The 23,391-nt window shown below is 33.6% G+C and overlaps 1 protein-coding gene across 3 annotated transcripts in view; it reads left to right on the plus strand.

Moving 5' to 3' along the window:
* The window catches only part of KIFAP3 (kinesin associated protein 3), a 158,413-nt gene that overhangs the window by 126,499 nt on the left and 8,523 nt on the right, over positions 1-23,391 (plus strand). For all 3 annotated transcript variants that reach the window (XM_060296557.1, XM_030875504.2, XM_030875507.2), the window contains one exon: positions 1,302-1,401. In XM_060296557.1, the coding sequence (XP_060152540.1) occupies positions 1,302-1,401 (100 nt within the window). The remainder of the gene's footprint in view (positions 1-1,301; positions 1,402-23,391) is intronic.

The following is a 23,391-nucleotide window of genomic DNA, read 5'->3' on the forward strand; positions in this document are numbered from 1 at the left end:
TCCTGTTGTGTATCATTTATTAATGAAATGTATTATTTAATTGCATCTTAAGTGTCTATTTGTATTTCACTTAACCTGAAATTCCTGAAAACAGAAATGATGTATTCTAAGTTTTTCCACAGGACCTAGCAAAGTATTATTGCATGTGGTAGGTGTAAAATGATTGTCTGGTGACTGAATAATTTGCTTACTGTGTGCCAAATTTATAAACTATGTTGTGGATACCACCTAGCCAACAAGTGACCTAGAGGTCACTTACCAACCCAGAGTACTTTCAGAAAAGGAAACTTTAAAAGGCTTCAGAGCTTTTCAAATAGTAATTACAAAAGCCATATACTAAAATATATTTGTTCTATGCATAAAACAGCCCTGAGGCCATCACTTGGATCTTTTTTCCTCAGATTCTTCTTATTCTTAACTTACTCATAATTCTATCAAAAATAGGTCATCTGGATTCTTAGATTGGAGCGAATGAGAAAGTAGTATCACTCTAAAATCAGCAAGAAGTAATAATAAAGACTTAGATTTAGGAAAAGGAGCACTTTATAAGCAAAGAAAAAGTACTCAAAAAGCATAGTAGTGTAGCCACATAGCATAGGTAGTCAAATATATCTAATAACCTAGGGCGTTACTACATAATAATTGATGTTTATAATGAAGACTGAGTTATCAAGAAGTTTTAAAATTATATTCAGTATACTTTTTAAAAACACAGGAAATATAAAATGTATTTTCAAGGATTTCTAACCCAAGTTTGTGTGTTTAAGGTTTGACACTTAAAGTGTCAAGCATTGCTTATATAAAAATTCACTTATTTGAAATGTATAATTCCCTAATCATACTATGCAGATGAAGCTGTCTGGGTATAAAATGTCGGACATACTAGAGTGTTGGTCTTTACCGAAACCATGCTATTTAATGTCTCTTCTATTTCCTTACTCATTCTGTTTCTTAGCCTGGAAGGTTTATTGTCCCTCCCTATCCTACCTCATCCCTTAACTTTTGTTGTCTTCTCCACAAAACTGGAAGCCCCTTGAAGGCAGAGATTTTCTTATTCATCTCTCTAATAAAATATAGTACTACCACATAGTAGATGCTCAATAAATGTCTAGTCATTGTAAAAGAACACTTAAGTATGTATGGTCTTCTGTTCATACTCCCAGAGAGAATTGAATATCGTGCTAACATTTTTCTTCCGGATTAAATATACAGGTTATTTTCTATTGTGTTACTTGATAGAACAGTTTCCTTTTTATTCCCTGCAAAGATGTTTCACTAGTTACTATTTTCTTTCATCCTAGATGGATTAGTTGCCTCTGAAGGAGCCATGAGTCCAGATTTCTTCAATGATTATCACCTTCAAAATGGAGATGTAGCTGGGCAGCATTCATTTCCTGGCAGGTAAACAGTCTTCCAAGAAAAATCTAATATATGCTGTTCCCCTTGTTTTTGAAAAGCTAAAATTTTCTTCACTTCCCATTTTTCTTTTTCCATTAAAGAGTAAAAAAAAAAAAAGAATCCTGAATATTTTCAAGAACATACTCATTTGATTTTAAATTAACTTATGAAGTCACATTTTGTATGTAAAAAAATGAAGATCACAGTTCTAAAAAAAAATGTGTGTGTGTGTGTGTGTGTATATATATATATATATGGTGTGTGTGTGTGTGTGTGTGTATGTGTGTATATGCTTCCTCACTTTGGAAAATACAGGCTGTCTATTGAAATAGACAGTACTTTTGCCAAATTAATGACCCAGATTGTTTCGTAAGTGTTTTCCAAAGCCAATAAAATATAAAATAAGAACACAATACATGTATTTTTTTTAAACTTTGTTCTTTTTTTTTTTTAACATCTTTATTGGAGTATACTTGCTTTACAATGGTGTCTTAGTTTCTGCTTTATAACAAAGTGAATCAGCTATACATACACATATATCCCCATATCTCCTCCCTCTTGCGTCACCCTCCCTATCCCACCCCTCTAGGTGGTCACAAAGCACCGAGCTGATCTCCCAGTGCTATGCAGCTGCTTCCCACTAGCTATTTAGTCTACATTTGGTAGTGTACATATGTCCATGCCACTCTCTCAGTTCGTCCCAGCTTACCCTTCCCCCTCCCCGTGTCCTCAAGTCCATTCTGTAGTACGTCTGCATCTTTATTCCTGTCCTGCCCCTAGGTTCTTGAGAACCTTTTTTTTTTCTTCTTTTTTTAGATTCCATATATATGTCTTAGCATACAGTATTTGTTTTTCTCTTTCTGATTTACTTCACTCTGTATGACAGACTCTAGGTCCATCCACCTCACTGCAAATAACTCAATTTCATTTCCTTTTATGGCTGAGTAATATTCCATTGTATATATGTGCCACATCTTCTTTATGCATGCATCTGTCAATGGACACTTAGGTTGCTTCCATGTCCTGGCTATTGTAAATAGTGCTGCAATGAACATTGTGGTACATGACTCTTTTTGAATTATGGTTTTCTCAGGGTATATGCCCAGTAGTGGGATTGCTGGGTCATATGGTAGTTCTATTTTTAGTTTTCTAAGGAACCTCCATACTGTTCTCCATAGTGGCTGTATCAATTTACATTCCCATCAACAGTGCAAGAGGGTTCCCTTTTCTCTACACCCTCTTCAGCATTTATTGTTACAATACATGTATTTTAACAATTATTCAGACATCACCGTTTTAAAAAGTTGATGCTTAGGGCTTCCCTGGTGGCGCAGTGGTTGAGAGTCCAGGGGTCCCCGATGCAGGGGACACGGGTTCGTGCCCCGGTCCGGGAAGATCCCACATGCCGCGGAGCGGCTGGGCCCGTGAGCCATGGCCGCTGAGCCCGTGAGCAGTGGCCGCTGAGCCTGCGGCCATGAGCCTGTGCTCCGCAATGGGAGAGGCCACAACAGTGAGAGGCCCACGTACCGCAAAAAAAAAAAAAGTTGATGCTTTGATTAAATTAAAGACTTTTCCTCCCTGCATGGCATTCAAATAAAATACTTAAGGGAAAAAACCTAACATGCCAGCATTGTTGTACAATTATAGTAAAGTTTCCCTCAACAGATATCCTGCTTCATTACTGGTCTCATAGATTTTTTAAGTCTTGCCAGAAAGTGTAAATAATAGTTTTCCCTTCATATCATTGCTAGAGGTGTAATATTTTAATTTAGGATGACTATTGAAATTTCACATTAAAATGGTCCAGTGAATAGATGTAGTCTTTTTGCCCTTAAGACTAGTTTTTTCTTTAGATTATTGATTTAATTTTCTCTTCTAAAATTATAATTTTATTAACATAAATATTTATGTTTGGAGGATGTGTTTAAGAATACAATTGTGACCAATGCGTTACAACTCTTGAATCATCGCTTGTAGTAAGCCATTTCAATTCAATAGTAATAATTATTGCAACCATTATCAATTATGTATAATTTATTTTGCAAATATTTATTATGTTTATTTTAACTTACTTAGCAAGATTTTTATAATGTCTATTTTCATAGACATTTTAAAAATGAAAAATCAAGGTTCTAATAATTTAAGTAACCAACTCACACATGTAGGATGATAGAGAAAAAAATTTGAACTTAGGTCTATATGTCTTATGATCTTTCCAGTATAACACGGTACCTAATTTTGAAGGAAACGTAGCATATTATAGTGACTTTTAAGTGTTTTTTTGTTTTGTTTTGCCACAACCCATATTAAGAAATACCTTTCATATTGCAACCCAGTGCACACATACATATTTATATATATACATATATGTATATGTGTTATATATATACACACACATATATATAAAACAAAAAATTCTTAAAGCAGTAATTACTCTTACTATCTGTAATGCACAATGATATATTCTGCTTTAGTCTATTCAATTTTATTTTTAAAATTCAGATTGCAGCCCACTATATTGATTTCACAACCCACTGTTGGTCGTGACAAAATTTAAAAGCATAGTGGAAAAATACAGGGGTATTTTATGAAATGCAATAACCTTATATGTAGTTCAGTAGTCTTTAGTGAACTTAAATAATAACACTTTAGAAATAGTTTCATTGGTGTACTGGATTGTCATGATGAGAAACGACTTGCCTTAGGAAAAAAAATTAAACATGGTTAAATACCAGAAGCATATGGCTTTTGATTACTTCTGATGTCTCTGTCTGTGTTAGCTATAATTATTTAAATAGAGATTCTCTTTAATTATTATAACTATTATACTCCATCATGTGACAATTCACTGTACAAATGTTTTCTGAAACATAATTAGAAAGGGAAGAAGTTATTTCATTATATAATCCTAATGTTTATATTGAAAATTTTTGCTGATAGCATTTAAAAGATTAATTTTTCTGCCATTTATGTTTCACTATGAACAAAACATTGTTTTGTGTGATACTAACCATGCGTTACTTATTTGAGAAAGACATGATTTTTTTCTATAGTTATGTGATTTTAAAGAACCTGAACATTTTCATTAAAATTGAATATCCAAAGGAATGAACTTGAGCTCAACTCAGCAAAATCTTTCATTTCTGGTTTTCAAAAATGGTCATTTTATAAAACAATAAAGATGTTTAGAGAGATGGCTATACTCAAAGATTAAGTTATGTACTGTGTCCAAAGATTTCAGGATTTTATTCCTCAGTTCTGTTAACAAGTTGTTTTTTAAAAGACTGGGAAAGTTCTCTTACCTTTGTGCCTTTAGTTCCTTTTCAAGAATAAAAATATATAAGTAGCTTTTTTCACATCATAAAAAACACATCACAGCTATGTTGGTTTAAAGGATTAGTTAATAAAACTTCATGTAGACTATATATTTTTTCAAATCAAGAGTGATATACTTATTTATTATAATCATTTTGAATTGAGAATTGTTTGCCCTTTCAAAAGAACTTCCCTTGAGAAAGCTAAGTCTTTCATCTCTTGTCTTTTGTAATTTTTCAGGCCTTAAATCATGTAACTGTATCATTTTCTCTTTGTATTTCCAGAAGAAATAATTTACTATGAATTTCCTCAGTTTTTTTCTGAGTAACAGATCAAATAAAAAGGGACTCTAAATTTTATCAGCAGATATACAGAGAAAGCTTACAGTATAACCAAATTCATAGTTGTTCTTTGCTACATTTTTTATTGACCTTCTCTAGAATCATTTACTCTTTCTTTTATGAATCATTTTTGTTGTTAGGATTGTCTTCTAATAGGATTTCTTTGTTCTTCTTTGATAGCAACAAACCATGGACCTTAACTCTGGCTTATTTTTTTTAATTCTACAAAGATTTAAGTATTTTAAATTGTTCCATAATTATTCACATATTTTGGCATGATAATTTTGATGCATAATGTCCCAGATGTGAAATTTTAAACTAATGGCTACCTTTAGGCTTCTGATATCCAATAGGTAAATTTAAAACCTATTAGACTAAATAACATTGACTTAAAATGATGCTTTTGAAATATTTCATTTTAATTGATTTTAAGCAAAATGGGAATATTTTTGAAAAATGTAGACAGAAGGTGTTGAACTCTTATTCTTCATCTTTACTGTGAATATAAGAATAAGCAGACTTACTGAACAACATGAAGAATTTGGGTTAATTATGAAAGAATAATGCCTTGATTGAATTTTGAATATTGAAAAAGCTGATTTTAAAAACAGGAAATGTTATCTATTTTGAGGTGGTTTTTTTTAACATCTTTATTGGAGCATAATTGCTTTACAATGGTGTGTTAGTTTCTGCTTTATAACAAAGTTAATCAGTTATACATATACATATGTTCCCATATCTCTTCCCTCTTGCGTCTCCCTCCCTTCCACCCTCCCTATCCCACCCCTCTAGGTGGTCACAAAGCACCGAGCTGATCTCCCTGTGCTATGTGGCTGCTTCCCACTAGCTATCTGTTTTACATTTGGTAGTGTATATACATCCATGCCACTCTCTCACTTTGTCACAGCTTACCCTTTCCCTTCCCCATATCCTCAAGTCCATTCTCTAGTAGGTCTGTGTCTTTATTCCCATCTTACCCCTAGGTTCTTCACGACCGTTTTTTTTTTCCTTAGATTCCATATATATGTGTTAGCATACGGTATTTGTTTTTCTCTTTCTGACTTCACTCTGTATGACAGACTCTAGGTCCATCCACCTCACTACAAATAACTCAATTTTGTTTCTTTTTATAGCTGAGTAATATTCCATTGTATATATGTGCCACATCTTCTTTATCCAATCATCTGTTGATGGACACTTAGGTTGCTTCCATGTCCTGGCTACTGTAAATAGAGCTGCAATGAACATACTGGTACATGACTCTTTTTGAATTATGGTTTTCTCAGGGTATATGCCCAGTAGTGGGATTGCTGGGTCGTATGGTAGTTTTTTTTTTCTTTAAATCAGGAAAATTGTCCAGATGACTTAGAAATTCTTTCCCTGTTCTTCATCATATGTCTTTGATTAACAAGCAGTGTCAAGTTAATTGGAATAGTAATAATATTTTAAAAATGTATAAAATGTGAATTTTTATAATTACCATTGTTTCTAATGATTTGAGAACATGAAACAGCATACCAGTGCCAAGTGGCATGCTATTCAACCAGTAATCGTGACTTTTCAGTCTTTGTGGATTTTTAACATGTCAGTTTCAGTGGGTTCAGATAAAGTAGATGATCCCAAGTTTCTGCAAGGTAAAGAACAAATTTGTAATTTGTGTAAGAGTTTTTTTTTTTTAATTGTTCACAGAAAAATTCTTCAATTTCTTCCTAAAATAACCATGTTTAGTAATGGGACAAGTCTGTTAAAATGGGGTAACTGAGTCAAATTTAGAGTATTGTTTAAACAGTTCAAATTGTATATTTCTTAAAATCCAAGTCGGGGGGGTCCTTCTTAATCTGAACGTCTGCATTTTTGTAATATAGCAGGGCAGTTTAATTGGAAACAGTGAAAACTGTTAAACTCATCCATCCTATTCTACGAGGGAGACTGGATGTTTGATAAAATACATACTGGCAGTTGGACAGCGAATCCTGGGTTTTAGACATGTGTCACTATCAGTTTGAACCTCTTGGCACCAGAATTTCCCAACATTTTGAGGTAATGCAAAGTGTATTAGGGCTCCAAGGCATTAGCTATAGAGTTGACATTGCCAGAGGGTCAGATGTAAATCTTCCCCTCCCAAAACCTGAACTGGCGTTAGAAAGTAAAGTGGAACTTGCTATTGAAGCTAATTAAAAATAATAGGAGTAAGACTAGCCTTTTTTCCCCTTATATACAATGTATCCATACCATATTTTTGGACAGTTTTTTTTTATTATAACTCTTACTTTTCAAGACTAACAAGAACCTCATGTTGAGTATTTTTAAACTGCTTCCAGCTTTTACAAATCAGTTTTTGTTGCAGTAAAAATGGTCCATTTTTCTTTTATAAGAATCCAATTTTCATAAACTGGAAAAAAATTTCAGAGACTGCTTAGGTTTCCTTGGGGCTTTGAAAAATATTTTTCAGAGGGCCTGAAGATCTTCTCTGTGGTTGGCACAGTGATGTCATCTACTGACCATTTCACTAGAGTCAGAGATGAGCTAGATGTGTGCATTATTGAGCCATCTGAATCTTACACTTTCATTTTCTGTGTATATGCCTGCCTCTTTTTTTTTCTTTCTTAGAGTACTTGGTGATTAACTTTTCTGTTCATTATATGTATTATATAATTCACATATACACCTTTTATTCTGTTCTCTCTAATATATTTTCTTTGAAACATTAAATCACAGTTGAAACATCAGTTGCACTTTTTTAAAATTTTACTGACCAGAACTAACACATTATTTTCTTAATATATGAGAAATAATCTTTTATCCAAAATTTTAAATGTGTAATTTTTCCTAAGACAGGGACTCTACCTGTAAAAATTAGACTTATTTCTTTGCTATAGGCCACCTTCATTAAACTCAGGCATTTAGTTAACTCAGTTATTTCACTTGAGAAAAGCAACCTTAAAATTAAATATTGCCTGTCTAAAAGGCATTGTGTAGTATTTACTGACCTTTTTTATTATTCCTAGAACTATATATTAGGGTATTATTTCAAAGCAGTTATTCAAAAGATAAATCAAATTATTGTCTATATTACAACCCTTAATTTGGCAATCGAGAAATTCTCATATATTGAGATAAAATTAAATATGCCTATAAAATCCCTTATTTGATAAGTCCTATATCAGTTTTAATTGATAAACCAAACTCTTCCATTTGTTCTAATAGTTTAAGTTTTAGTGACCTTCATTACTGTGGCAGTAATGTTGAAATTATGTGGAAGGATCAAAAGAAAATGAAAAGAACCTCGTAGAAACATTTCCCTTTGATAGATATTGGAGACCAACCATTTGTTCAGCAGCATTGTAAGAACTAAATGAATTATAAAATACTTACTAAATCTTTTAAAGATAATCATCAAAAAAAACACTGCTTTATTTACTGTGTAGCTTTTTTGTTCCTAATTTCTTTATAACTTTTTCTCAGAGGAGAACATGCTTCATGAAGTCTTTAAAAAAAACTCCTGACTTTAGTTAGTAATTTTTCCAGACATGATGAATATAAAATAAAGCAGCCAGATTCCGTTTTCACCTATCAGTTGCCAAAGATTTTCTAATGCTAATACCCACACATGGGAGCAAAGAGGCACTCTGACACACTTCTTGTGGGACTTAAATGGACAAAACCTTTGTGAAATATATTTGGTAACAGAGAACAGAAGCCTAAAATTGTATACTTCCTTAATTCTGTAACTTCATTTCTAAGAATTTATCCTCATGAAATAATCAGAGATAAAGACTGGATAAATGATTGTGTGATTTCTATCAAGAAAATAGATACATTGAGTATCGTGAGATACACTTACCTAATTGGGGAATAAATGTTACTTTTAGTACCTACTTTTGTGCCACATGATTTTGTCCACGTATTAGATTAGTGTTCTGATTTAAGTAAATATGAAAGTCAAAATAGGTAAAAATAGATATTTAGCAATAGATATTTACTTTATATAAAATTCATCTTTTTAAAGAATTGACCCCAGAGACCTTTTAATTTGCTTTTTTCTTATTGAGAAAAATTTTGAATAAAACCATTATTCACCTATGATGTTTTGACAGCATAAAATTGAGTACACCACTGCCACATCTGTAATTCTAGTAATGAAAGCTGACAGTATGTTTGAAATATTTGGTCATTCCATTTATATTTTTTGCATGTATTAAAACATTATTATTAACAGTGCATAATATTTAAAAAAAAACCTTGCTGAATCCTTTGTTCAGGCACTGTTATACATTTTATTTACTCTTTGTTTTTCACGTGCACATTTGCGAAGTTCCCTAATACTTGTTCTTAGCTGTATCTAAGTTGGGATATTTGCAAGAGTTGCTTCTCACTTTAAATGGAATTTTGTTAAATCATGATTAAAACATATACAGCAGAACCTCTATAGAAACCATGGTGTTGGGTAACAAGACAATATCCTGTTTACTTTTAAAAGTTACTCTGTTTCAGGGTATATGATTTGATCTAAAAATATCCAGATCTGTGCAAATGTTTATTATAATTGTATTTAGTTGTCCAAATGACATTGTTTTTAGTATGTATAAACATGTATTTCACACTCAGTCATAATTGCTACAGCTAGGTATAACCAATAGAAATAATCTTAAGTTCTTCCCACCTTCATTAGTATTAACCAATCAAAAATGCATGGTATAAATTTCTTGAAATGAATAAAACCATTCATAAGAAATAATACTATATGACAGGTAAAATCCCATCTAAGGTAATGAAGTGGTTAAATCTGTGGGATGGTGAAAACAGGAGAACAAGAGTGGCAATAGCTGTGTGACACAGTTCTGATGAGAAAATCAAACCAATGCAAATAAATGGTTTTTTATACTATGAGACTTGCTGTAACACAATCCTTACATTAAATCACATTACATTTTTTTTCTCTCTAAATACTCTCATAACAATTCTGCTAGTTTTCTTTTCTTTTTTTTTCAGAAGATGGAATGTTTTAGGAGACTTCTAAAAGTTTTAAAGAATAAAATGTTTAAATGTTTTTTGGCCTAAATCTTAGTATACCAGGACTAAAAACTCGCATGTAGCTAACACATATCATCATATGTCTCATTTGACCATCAACCGTGTGTGAGGTATATAGGGCAAAGAGTAGTATTGGCCCTATTTTAACAAATGTAGAAATTGAGACTCAGAGATTTTTAAGGGACTAGCCCCAAACCAGTTAGGTAATAAATAGTGACGCCTTTAAGCTTGGTAAGAGCCAGCATTCTTAGTATTACACCATTACTGCCTCCAAAAGGCAAGCAGATATATTAGTCTTAATAGTGAACTGTGCTTTAGAAAGTTTTAGAGTAAGTGTTATCAAACTTCAGAGTAAGATATGTAGGTTTTTTTGTGTGATACAATATATTGTTTACTTATTTTGCTTTAATACGCTGTATATGGCTTACTGCAAATTGGTATTTAGATTGCTTGGAGAACAAGTTGCTAAAAATTTATTAACACATTAAGTAACTAATTAGTTCACTACCATTAAATTCTTTTAAGTAGTTCATTAAGTTCGCTACAGATTAATCCAGTTGTATAAAAAATGAGGATGAGTGAGATAATCTCAGTCTAGAAGGGTTTATGTCTCATGCAAATCATTTATTTAGCTAATTAATCAATGTTTATATACATGATGCTATTATTTTATGCCTATAAATGAATCTTCATATATTAGTCTTAGTTGACTTATTTGTTTAGACTTTTTAATAGAGAAAACTTTCTAGCCATAAAAGGGCAAGGAAATTCGGTTCCACTGCTTGGACACTAATGATTTGCATTTCCCAAGGAAAATTGAATTAGGTTTTATTAGTAAATTGGGCCTATAACTTTTAAGGCCAGATTCTATTAGATTATCACACATCAGCATTAGCAAATTGTAAACTTTACTGAAATATAGAAATACAAGCCAAAAACCAAGGCTAAGAATCCTGTAAACCTGGGAAGATGTTTTATCCTAGAGAAATTATGCTGACTTGAAAAAGTATTTTAAGCGATTTACTTTCCTTTGGAAATTTAGAAACAAGAGAAGAAGTTGGTGACAGGCTGCTCTCATCAAATTCATGTTAATTTTCAATCTGGTGGTCTGAGCTAAGTTTTTGGAGGTATGCATGTTAGTTATTTGTAAAATCCAAAGATGCTCCCAAAGGAAACCAAATTTATTGTCACTTTATTAGGACTTCCATTTAGGAGAAGAAATTCAGCATAATTGAGTTTATAAATGAAAAAAGTAATCTGAATATGACTAGATCCTGTAAAAATGTTAACACATCAGTTATGGTATAGCTTTGTACTAGAAGAAATGAATGGGAGTTAGTCCATTCATGACTAGGAAGTTCATTATATCACCACCATTTAAGAGTGATTATCCAATGTTAAAGTTCATACATTTTTATACATATTAATAGCATTTTTGTTGGCTGTACAGATATATAAAAATTAGTTATAAATTTAAAAAGAAAGTAGAAAGTCCTTAAGCAAAGGTGACTGCTTTTATGACATATTTGACCCATGAAATGCTCTTATTTTCAAAAAAATTATGGGTTTTTTTTTTAAAGGGAATAGGATGTGGATTACCATTACAATATTATTTGTTTATTTATTTATTTATCTATGGCTGTATCAGGTCTTAGTTGTGGAACGCAGGATCTTTCGTTGCAGGATCTTTTGTTGTGACATCTTTTGTTGCGGTGCACGGGCTTTTCTCTAGTTGTGGCACGCAGGCTCCAGAGCGCATGGGGCTCTGTAGTTGTGACATGTGGCACTGTAGTTGTGGAGTGCAGGCTCAGTAGTTGTGGTGCGTGGGCTTAGTTGCCCCGCGGCATGTGGGATCTTAGTTCCCGACCAGGGATGAACCTGAGTCCCCTGCATTGGAAGACATTCTTAACCACTGGACCACCAGGGAAGTCCCAGATTACCATTACAAAGTCTTGCTTATTCGTAGTCTAATGAGAAATTCAAAATTATAAGCAATTTGGTTGATAAGCACCACCACCCCCTCCAAAAAAATAAAAGAGAGAGGAAAACAGAGCACGTCATCTTTTATTTCCCTTAAGTCTGGATTCAATGATACTGAGCTTACTTCTAAACTCAGGGACGGGGTTGATTGATTCTAGCCCATCTGTGTTTTGATTGATGTAACAATGTGATTTAAGTATTTATGAATAATTGTTTAAAAGTCCCTATATTAGAAATATTAAACATATATTAGAAATGTTAAACATGTTTTTTCTTAAATATTTTTTAAAAACAGACGAAACCCAAAGCCTATGGGTTTTTAAATGTAATATTAATTTATTCCCGTTTCTCCATATTGCCCATAGTCCTACCAGATGTGCTATTACAAATAGCTCACCCCTCAGATATGAGCCATATGGGCTCTGTAAACTGATTTGCACTTATTTTGAATAGGAATTGTACAGATTACAAATGAATAATTAAGGTAAATGTATATTGCCAAATAAATCTAAGAGCAAAATATTAAACTGTAGTAAATTAGAAAGGAATGTGCAAATGAAGACCTGCCTGTTTTAATAAGTTTAGTGGTTACCTCCTCAGTTTCAACCAAAAGAAAAGAGTTTTTTCTTTTTTTTGTTGTTGTGTTTAAAAAAAAAAAAGTCTTTAAAACTGCTTACAGAAGTATCTAAGACAAAAACAAGGAAATATAATGTTCTAAACTCAGCCAGTCCAAACCATTTGAGCTGCTATGACAGCTCATAAAACTGAGAGTAGTTTTTAACTGGGCTCTGTTTTACATTGCCAAAGTGAATTTTCCTTGCAGGAAGTAGCCAGAGGGTTTATTTAGTTTCCAATCCAAGGCTTTGATCTTTCTGTACTGTCACATCTCGGGTTACATAGCCCTTTTTCACTGCAGTAAATCTGCAACCGTTAATGAGAATAAAATTTCCTCCTCCTTGCTGATCACTTGCTGTTAAATGCCAAAGCACAGCCAACTGCATATTTGCAGATTTCAGCTACAATGTATGAAAACAGGGCAATCAGTTTAAACTTGTTGTCTTTGTAATTCATTTTATTGGGCTTTCTTCCTTTTTAAGTGACCTATTTTATCAAGTAAGTGGTTGCAAGGCCAAGCCTGGGAGAAAGATTTAGAATGCTAATAAGCTGAGAGGAGAAAGGTGTGCATGTGTTGGGGAGGCAGGGTACGGGAGTGGTTGCACATGCACGTGCACTGCCATTAATGTTCAAATCGGGTCTGCTTTCGTGCTCTTGAAAGACCCGACCTCTCTTTCCACTCAAATAAAGTAAGCTGGTTTGTTGTTTCTTTGATTATGTTGTATGTTCAGTTTCAACATAAATTTGTACTTAATGAGTTTATTTAATAAGTCAGAACATTACTTTTCACTTTCAACTTCAGAGAAGATTTCATAGTATTTAAAGGAACTTAAAGGATTTCAAAAAACTTGATCTCTACGTTGTAAGAGCTATTCTTAAAGTAAAAAGAACATCATTATAAGTATCCACTGAACCATCTTACCAAATGGGTCCTTACAAATATTGGAAATATTATAAATATCTGTTGAATAAATCAATGGAAATTCAAAATCACATTTAAGCAAGCTGAATTTTATACATTATTAAATATATGCATCTTCAGACTGAAATACAATAAAATCTCATTTTTTACTGCAATGAAACCTCTCAGTTGAAGCATTAACTATTTGATTCAGTTAATATACGTTGTTAAATTTATTTTTCACTTATACCTTTTATCTTTACTACCATCTTATTTTGTGGTTGGCAACTAAACTTATCTCTGTCAAGAAATTCACTTTTAGAATGCCATTTTAGATGATAGCCATTGATAAATATATTTTATTAATATATGTTGATATAGATCATATTAATATACATAAATATGAAATATGCTAAAATACATGAAAGAAAGAAATCAGCTTCTATTTTCTCACCATTGAAGCCAGTTACTACTATCTTATAGCTGTCTGTTTTCACAAAATAAGTTATTTCTATTTTCATAAAAATCAAAATGTTGGGATAAATCGACAGTGCATAATACCCATTCATTGATTTAGACAACTATCATAGAAACAATAACTGAAAATATATTGAAACACAGAATAAGATTTCTAACTTGGGGGCAGTAAAGTCAGATCTGATAAAACAGAGGACCCATTTTGGGGAAAGTGTCAGTTTTTAGTTACCCCAATAAGAAAGGAGGGTAAGAAAAGAATGGCTTGAAAATTTTAGGAGAGGGGGAGGTACAGCACTACCCTAGGCCTTTTCAGAAGGTATTTAGTATAATGTAGAAATGCTGAACTTTAAAATTATAGCTTGTACTTTTTTTTTTTTTTTTTTTTTTTTTTGCAGTACGCTGGCCTCTCACTGCTGTGGCCTCTCCCGCAGCGGAGCACAGGCTCCGGACGCGCAGGCCCAGCAGCCATGGCTCACGGGCCCAGCCGCTCCACGGCATGCAGGATCCTCCCGGACTGGGGCACGAACCCGTGTCCCCTGCATCGGCAGGCGGACTCCCAACCACTGTGCCACCAGGGAGGCCCAATAGCTTGTACTCCTAGCATTATTGTGTTTTCAAATAAGCCTATCTATGTGTACTTAAATTGTAACATGAAAGTTTGCATGTGGGCAAAAAATGGTAGAAACTAAAGCAGTTTTAGATACTGTATCAGAGGGTGGTGGGGACTGTTCGAAGTTTGCTTCTTTGTTTTTCTAATACTTTAAATCTGCATCAGACAGTCCACAATCCATCCAAAATTCTGGACATGAAAGTCCACAGAAAATTTCTGCACAAAATAAACATATTTTTTTAAGTTTTTGTTGTTATTTAAAAAGAAAAAGAAAAATCTTAAGTGAAACTGCTCCAAAGAGTTTGTTTCTGTAACATGAACCGTCCAGTCCAGTTTTAAATGAAATTACTGGAAAGGAATAGAAACAATGCAGGCTTCAATGCCGTACAGACTCAATCTTTATTCTAATTGTATAATTTGAAATATTATTCTCTAAAATGGTTTCAAATCTGTCTATAATCTGAGATATGCTGATTAATAGTAATGCTGGCATTTATTGAAATATATTTACTGAGTGCCAGGCAGTATGCTAATTGCTATCATTACATCCCTTATCTAATTTGATCTTCATAACAGCTCAGGGAAGGAGACATTAAGAAAACCCAAGCTTATTGAGTTAAGCAACTTGCCCAAGTTATCTCCCCACCTCTCAGTGTTCTACTCTTATTTTTACCCCACCTCACTCTCTTCCCTCTGTTACAGGCAAGGAAGTGCCCTTTTTTTTCAAAGTCCAGTTGGTTCATTTTGCTCGGAACCCCATTCCTTCTTACCTTCCTAAGGACTTCTTTCATGTCACCACTCTTTTCCCTTCTACTAGATCGTTCCTGTCAGAATATAAACACAATGTGGAATCTCCAGCGTTAAACTCTCTTTGCCCCAAAATCACATTCCAGCTACTACCCATTTCTCATTTCTCTTCATACAGTGCATCTCAAAAGACTCCCATTCACTCTTCTATTTCTCCAGTTTTGTCACAATCGCTAGTAATCTTCATATTGCCAAATCCATGGACCTTTCTCATCTTTAACTCTCAGCAGTGTTGGACACAGATATCCAGGCCCTGCTTTTTGAAACTCCCTTCTTTCAGCTCTCAAGATACCCTGTTTTTTTAATTTTCCTCCTAAGATCTTCTCCATTCCTTCCCAGTGTTGTTCTCTGCTGGATATTCCTCCTCCTTTTCACCTTTAAATGCTGGTTACTTCAGGACTTCAACCCTGTTCTCTATCCATATCCTTTTGGGGAGCCCTCTTTTCTAATTTCACCCACTACCTAGAGGATTTCATCCAGATCCCATGGCATTAAATACTATCTGAAGGCTTGTATTTTTATCAGATGCCTCTCCTCTGAGCACCAGCTTTATTCCTCTCACTATTTAACATACCCAATTGAATGTTTAATAAAATCATCAGACTTAACTTTTGATTTCCTACATGCAAATAGGTGCCTCCTCTAATCTTCCATCTCAGTAAATGTCACCACCATCCAGTAGTTCAAGCCATAAACTTTGGAGTCTTCCCTGGTTCCTCCCTTTTCTTCACCATTACCACTCTCCCCAGTGCAAACCATCTGCAAGTCCTGTTGTTTTCATTTCTAGACTGTCTGAAATTTGGGCTTTTCTTTCCATTTCCACCGTTAGTACTCTAGTCCAAGCCACCATCATCTGTCACCTGAACCATTCAAAATAGCCTCCAAATTAATTTCCCTGCTTCTGCATTTACCTTCCCTTGCAATCCATTTTCCCCCATAGTAACCATTGTGATCTTTTTAAAGTGTAAATCAGATCATTTCAAATGTATAATGTGTAGTATTTATTAACTGTATAATCAAGATGTATATATAGGGCTTCTCTGGTGGCGCAGTGGTTGAGAGTCCACCTGCCAACGCAGGGGACACGGGTTCGTGCCCCGGTCTGGGAAGATTCCACATGCCGCGGAGCGGCTAGGCCCTTCAAAAGGCAGTTTTTTATGTTATGTAGGTTACTAAAAAATTACCTATATAGCATAGGCTCCTACCAACAATTTTATAATACAAGCACATAATACTATATATACATTTTTTTTTTTTTTTTTTTTTTTTTGCGGTACGCGGGCCTCTCACAGTTGTGGCCTCTCCCGTTGCGGAGCACAAGCTCCGGACGCGCAGGCTCAGCGGCCATGGCTCACAGGCCTAGCTGCTCTGCGGCATGTGGGATCTTCCCTGACCGGGGCACGAACCCGTGTCCCCTGCATCGGCAGGCGGACTCTCAACCACTGCGCCTCCAGGGAAGCCCAAAATATAATTTTTTGAGATGACTTAAAGTATCCTATTTATTATTCTTTATATCACTTTTTAAAAACATCTTTAAAGGTAATAGTATTATCGTGCTTAGAAAAATAATTAAGGAATTAATACTAAGTACAGTGTCAGTTTTTATACATCAGTGGTCTTCAACATGTTCCTGCTAACTTTTGTGTTATTCTCACACCTTGATTAAATAAGGGTGTGTGTATGTGTGTCCCAATGAAATAAACATCTTAAACATTTTTGATTTGTCCTTAATCTTTAGAGGACACAAATTAATCATTAGAGAAGAATGCCGTAATGTCTTAAATAGACACTTTTTTTTTAAGAGCATGCTATTTTGAGTGTTGAATTTGTTAACTTCCGTTACAAAAGATTCTACCTTTAACATTTTCTTACAGAAGAAAAAATCAGATAATCTAAAGACAATAGTATTTGTCAATTATATCTCAAAGCCAGAAAAAAAATAAAAATAATTTTAAAAGACACTGTGATGAATTTTCTTAGATTAAAAAGTAAACAGATTTATAGATTCATATTTTTGCATTTTAACCTAAGCAGTGCAATATTTGACAAAGAATCACATTATTATTAAAATACAACCTCCTGAGTTATATAGGCTGTTTAATAAGACACTTTTTTGTTTTTGACACTGATCTTTAATGGTCTGGTAATTCATTAGAATTTAGTTACTTCATTATAACAGTAAGCACTTTGGAGGGATTAGTTCAGACAGTAGCTTTTCATAGCTTTGTAATAGAATGTCTCTTTAGAAACACATCAATGCCCTACAAAACATAATTTGAATAATTGTGAGATTTGAAGAGACATTGTATCAAAGAGTTTGATTTAAATGTTGGGTTCTGATGCATCCCATCTCATGAGCAAAGGTTTACGTAGGTAGGTAGGTAGGCAGATAGATATTCCCAAGGAAATAAGTTACAAAACATTTTAGTCCTTGAATGTTTTTTAATGCTGATGTCATAGCTGTTGATGAATTCTCAAAACTTTTAATTGAAAGGGTTTTAGATTTGTTAAAATCATTAGGTTTTCTCATTTTTTTAAAAAAGGCAGTAAACCTCCATTGAGGGTTATGGAAATGGAAAGGAAGTCTGGAGTTAAGGGGATTAATTATGACCTATAATCCTGTGGATTTTACCTGTAGGGATTTTAGGCCAATGTGCAGTCTTTCAGCAGTAGCCCAAATCACTTGGTAATCTTGTAAGTAATCAGCGCCTCTGCCAACTAAATATAACTCAGACCTACTTCAGAGAGGCAAATGCGGCATTCTGTAATAGAACCTATTTTCAAATGTGGCCTTGTTTCTGTATTTGAGAAGAAGGGTTAGTATTTTTCTAAACTTTATACTTTTATCATTAAAGTTAATTATTGGTGAGTGTGAAATCTATGTATGGCTATGTTGCTTTTTACATAAAAGCTACACATTTCAGACTAGAGAGGCACGATCAACAAATGGTTTCTTGTGCCTGTAATCAAAGTTAAACATTTTAAGTAATTAGTCTTTTGAATAGACTTATAGAGAGGAGCATAATTAATGATTTTCTGAATATCATCTCTTTTGTGGACATAAGTCAGCATTCTATCTCAAATAATATACCATACTTTAATATATTTTTAAGCCTATTTTCTTTGTTTAGCTTTATCTTAAGTTGATACATCCCACTTTTTCAGAAATTCTTTCCATTTCAGGTTTTTCCAGCCAAAAACAAAGCACCTTCATATTGGCCTGTCAGAAATTAAAAGGCAAAACAATCTTGAAAAGGAATCCGGATTCCTTTTTCAGTGGCTAATTTAGCGCCCCTCAAATGTGAAAGGATGGGAGGAGGCTCCTATGAACATAGTTAGGCAAGTAAATTTTTAAATTGCAACTGTAACTTAAATTGATACAAGAAACCCCACAAAGCTATATTTACATGGGTACTTAAACTTCATGTGGAGATCTCTTTTGAGGTGGCAAATAAGCAGGAATTCTTAAAAGTCTCAAAAAGTTTTTTAAAAAGGTTTCTGGGTTTTAAGGACTTTATAAATATTGGGCTATTATAGTTCAGCTCATTCTCTGTATATACTAAGGGGAAAACAGAAACTATGTCAATATCCTACAGTTGAATTTTGCCTTTTTCTTCTAAAATCTGAGGGAGAGAAGTACTATTTGCCATCAGCAAGTGTGCACCCTAGTCATTTTAAATCAATTTGTAATCTTTCCTTGTCCTGCATACTTGAAGTAATTAATATGGATATACCTATGTGCTAGTTGGAAATACTGCTTAAAACCCTACACTGCCTTTAATTTAAAAAATGTATAGTGCATTCCCGTCTCCCTGAAGAATTCTCCTCATGGTTACCCAGCTCTGCTTATGTGTCCTGTATTGTCAGATTGGCACCACCCCAAGACAGTGAACATCACAGAATGAAGATACCCCACCCTAAACACTTCTGTGACCCTGTGCCCTTTTCAAAGAAAAGCCAACACTACAGCATTAAACCTAAGTGCAGGAATGTATGCAGTGTGGGAAGTGATGATTTGTGTGAAATAACTAAAAACCTTACCCTTGATTTACTACTTTCAAAATAAAGTCCCTGAATATAAAATAAGATGAAAAAGCATGTAAAGAGACTTTCCCAGTATTATTCATCCCTAAAGGTGTTGTATCGTTTGCATCTATCTTGACATAGAATCTGAAGGGTTTTGATTGAATAATTTTATTTATACAAGCAGTCCAGTCTCACTATGGTAAAGGAAGATATGATTGGCCATGGCATTATTTTAGTGCAACAACAGTTAGTTGCCTATGTGTAGGCATAAATCTCTATGAATTATGTAAGAGCCCTGTAAAGGCAAACAGAAAGCATGTGTAAGAAGCATGCCAAGTATGATAGAGTATCTCTTAACAGTCTAGATTATATGGCAGGAGCCAGCATTTCTTAAGTATTTTCTAGGGAAGCCTCTATCATTTTCATATGTCATAACAATAACACCAAGTACATACTACAAGAGTCTTTGTACTGTTCTTGTAAAAGACCTGGAAATATAATAATCTCAAGGCAGAGAGATGTTAAAAGGGATAGCCATTATTCTTACTTTACCAAAAAAAAAAAAAAAGAAATCATGACAAAGAAAGTTACAGATTTAGACGGAGACGAGTTATATCAGTAGAGACATAAATTATATCCAGATATTCTGGTTTTGAGGTCATTGCACCCCACTAACTTTAATAAAATGCAGGAGTTGTTGATAAGTTCATACTTAAGTTAGTGTAGCTGAATTTGTAAACATAATTACTAGTCCTTAAATTAAGGGAGAAAAATGCCCTTGTACATCAGTGATAAAGAAAAAAAAGTATGTTTCCTTATGTTGCTTTAAAAATAATAATTTTAAAATATGGTAATAGGGCGAAGTCAGAAAAGTAATTGTTAGAATCATATACTTCTGCATTGAAGTCTACACGGAATTTGCTTGGTGTCAATGCAGTGTGTGCAAAAGGTGCTTAGCCCCATTCTATGAAGAAACTGTTAGAAATACCTTGTTTCATCATCAGAAGACTGCAATCTGGTTGATCAGGATGACTTCAATCAGTTTGTGTCTTGGCAATCTAAAATTAGCCTTAGACCTAAGTAGAAAATGAATTTATCTTTTTTTGTACAGACCTATAATATAATAAATACATTATCAAGGGCCAAGAGAGTTTATGAAATTTAAGAGTAGAGATTTACTTTAGTAACTGTTCTTCTAGTGCTAAATGCATTGCTGGTGTATTATGTAGTATATGGAGATCCTAAGTGCTCTAGAGGATACTAAATAACTATTAAATATTTATCTGACCTGTATTGATTACTGAAATTACTGAAGGCTGAAAGTATCTATATAACACTGCCCAACATAGATGTTTTAATTATGCTAAGTGAAATAAGTCAGTCACAGAAAGCAAATACTATATGATATCACATATGTGGAATCTAAAAAATACAGCAAATTAGTGAATAAAACAAAAAAGCAGACTCACAGATATAGACAACAAACTAGTGGTTACCAGTGAGGAGAGGGAAAGGGGAGTGACAAGATGGGGTAAAGGGGGGAAAAAGTGGTTTTATTGGATTATATGAAATCATGTGTGTAAAACTTGAAAATTGTAAAGCGCTATAGAATTTAAAGAATCATTCAATTTAAATTTTTTATTAAAAGAATAAAGTATCATAATAATACAAGGAAATGCCTGTTGTATATTTGATATTATAAACTTATTTTAGAATCGAACTTTCAAACTTTGATGCTTAGCTACTTAAAAACATGCACTTTTAATTTGTTTAAATATAGTTTCTATTATCCATACTTGTGCCCTCAATTTTAGAAAAATATTACTTAGTCTGATTTAGCTACATAAAAGGTCCTTATCAATCACCACTTGATTTTTATCAGCCAAAGGTAATTTGCAGGCTATTTAGCCTAAAAATTATTGAGACAAATAAATGAATAAGTAGACTAGGGCATAAATTGGAAACTTTACATTAAGCTTATAAGATTAAGCTTAATAAGCTTAATAAGCTTGATAAGATTTTTGAGATTTTTTTTACAACTAACATTTATATACCTCTTATGAAATGTAGTAAAAGAAAAAGTTTCAAAGCGATATAAAAATATTCCAAACCGTATTATTTAAGGACGTCGGACAAGGTTTTAACAGAAGCTTAACATTAATTTTTAATTTACAAGAGACTGATATGTCAGTAGGGGTAGCATGCATGTTAGATAGTGGTATTACCTCTTTGATTATATCCATATGTCAGATTTCTGTCTGCTTTATAAAGAATGATGGGGAGTTGATATAGCCCGTTATGTGTAGTACTTGTGATAATTTTAGGTTCTATTCCATCTCTTGAACTTGTTCATTTTGATAGTGCATTATCATTCTAAGATTCTGGTTGGTGTTTAAATTTCAGTAACTGAAGGTCATTATTCATATTTTAACTGGACTAAAAAGTTTTTAATGCTAGCATTAACTTTTGAATTATGCTCGAGCTCTTAGACTTTACAGCATGTTTAGTTTCTTTTCATTTCTTATTAGTATTTTTCAGTATTTAATAGTCTCCTGCTCCCACCTCCAGCAAGAACTCTCCTCTCTGTTCAACATCAGAAACATTTTCCTCTTTGGCATGTGCTTTTAGTTCCCCAAGCAGTATAAGCAAATTGGAAAGTTCAGCTGTCATTCTTGGAAGGTCATAGATCACACTAGCAGCCTGAGTAATCCAAGAGGTTTTAAGTATCATAGCATTTAGTTTAAAGTGAAATTTGCTCTGACAGAGCTGGCAGACCAATAGGAAAAAGAAATATTTGTGCTTGGAGAAGTGCATATGTAGAGACCAAGAGTCTAACTGATGGCTGGAAGTGATTTCAGTCTAAAAAAACAAATCATTAAGAGAGTGCATAGGGGTAAAATACACAGTTCATATTTTAAAGAGTCTCAAAATGAACCAGCAACTAAGGTTAGCATTACATAGTAATTAGCTGTGGTGTTCAGACTTTAACTCACTCAGTACCAGACAGTATGGTTAAACTATCACTGTGAAAACATCGCTACTTAAACTCTCTACTTTAAACCTACAGCAGTAATTTTTGTACCTTAAAAAACCAAAGTATTATGACAGGTTATATAAATGTTGAACCAGTAACAGACAAACAATTATTTAAAAGAGGTGCTAATGACTAAGTTTATTGACCTAGGGGTTAGTTAAGCAGCTCAGCAAGTTCCCTTAACATTTGGTGGTGTGAACTGAGGCATTCCTTGATATTATAGAACTGCTAATTTCAAGAAGTCCTTGTACTTAATTGAAGAAATGCAAGCTAAAGATGACAAGATGGTATACTTTCATTAAAAGATTGCTATAAAAATTTTGAGACCATTATAAGTTTCAGTAAATATTCACTTCAGCATCATCACATCTGATGGCTTCTATTAGGCACCTATTAGAGTATTTTTTCTGTTAATTGCTACAAATAAGGGAAAAAAATCTTCTAATGGCTCCAGTTATTTCTTTCAAGTCATTGTTCTGTTCAAGAAAGCCAATTTTGAGTCACAGGAATACAAGGTTTATAAATTCTTTCCTTAGATGTGCAAAGCAGATTAGTAAGAGTAGAATAGAAGGGACTCCAGCAAGATGGTAGACTGACCTGACTTGGAAGGGCCCCCTCCTGTATAGATATAGAAAGGGTGGACAAAATATAACCCCAAGTGACACACAAACACAAAAGAACCACCACAAGAATATTGAACTAGGTATAGGTTATATGGTATAGGAAGATAGAGCTGAATTCCCTATATAGAGCCTGGAACTTCAAAGGGATGCCTTTTTCTCATCAGTTGAAAAGAGGACTAGATGATTTTAATTCACCAGCCCAGAGAAGTGGCTAAAACTTGTCTTCTGCC

Source organism: Globicephala melas, chromosome 1, assembly GCF_963455315.2.
Source record: "Globicephala melas chromosome 1, mGloMel1.2, whole genome shotgun sequence".
In the NCBI taxonomy this organism is placed as follows: Eukaryota; Metazoa; Chordata; class Mammalia; order Artiodactyla; family Delphinidae; genus Globicephala; species Globicephala melas.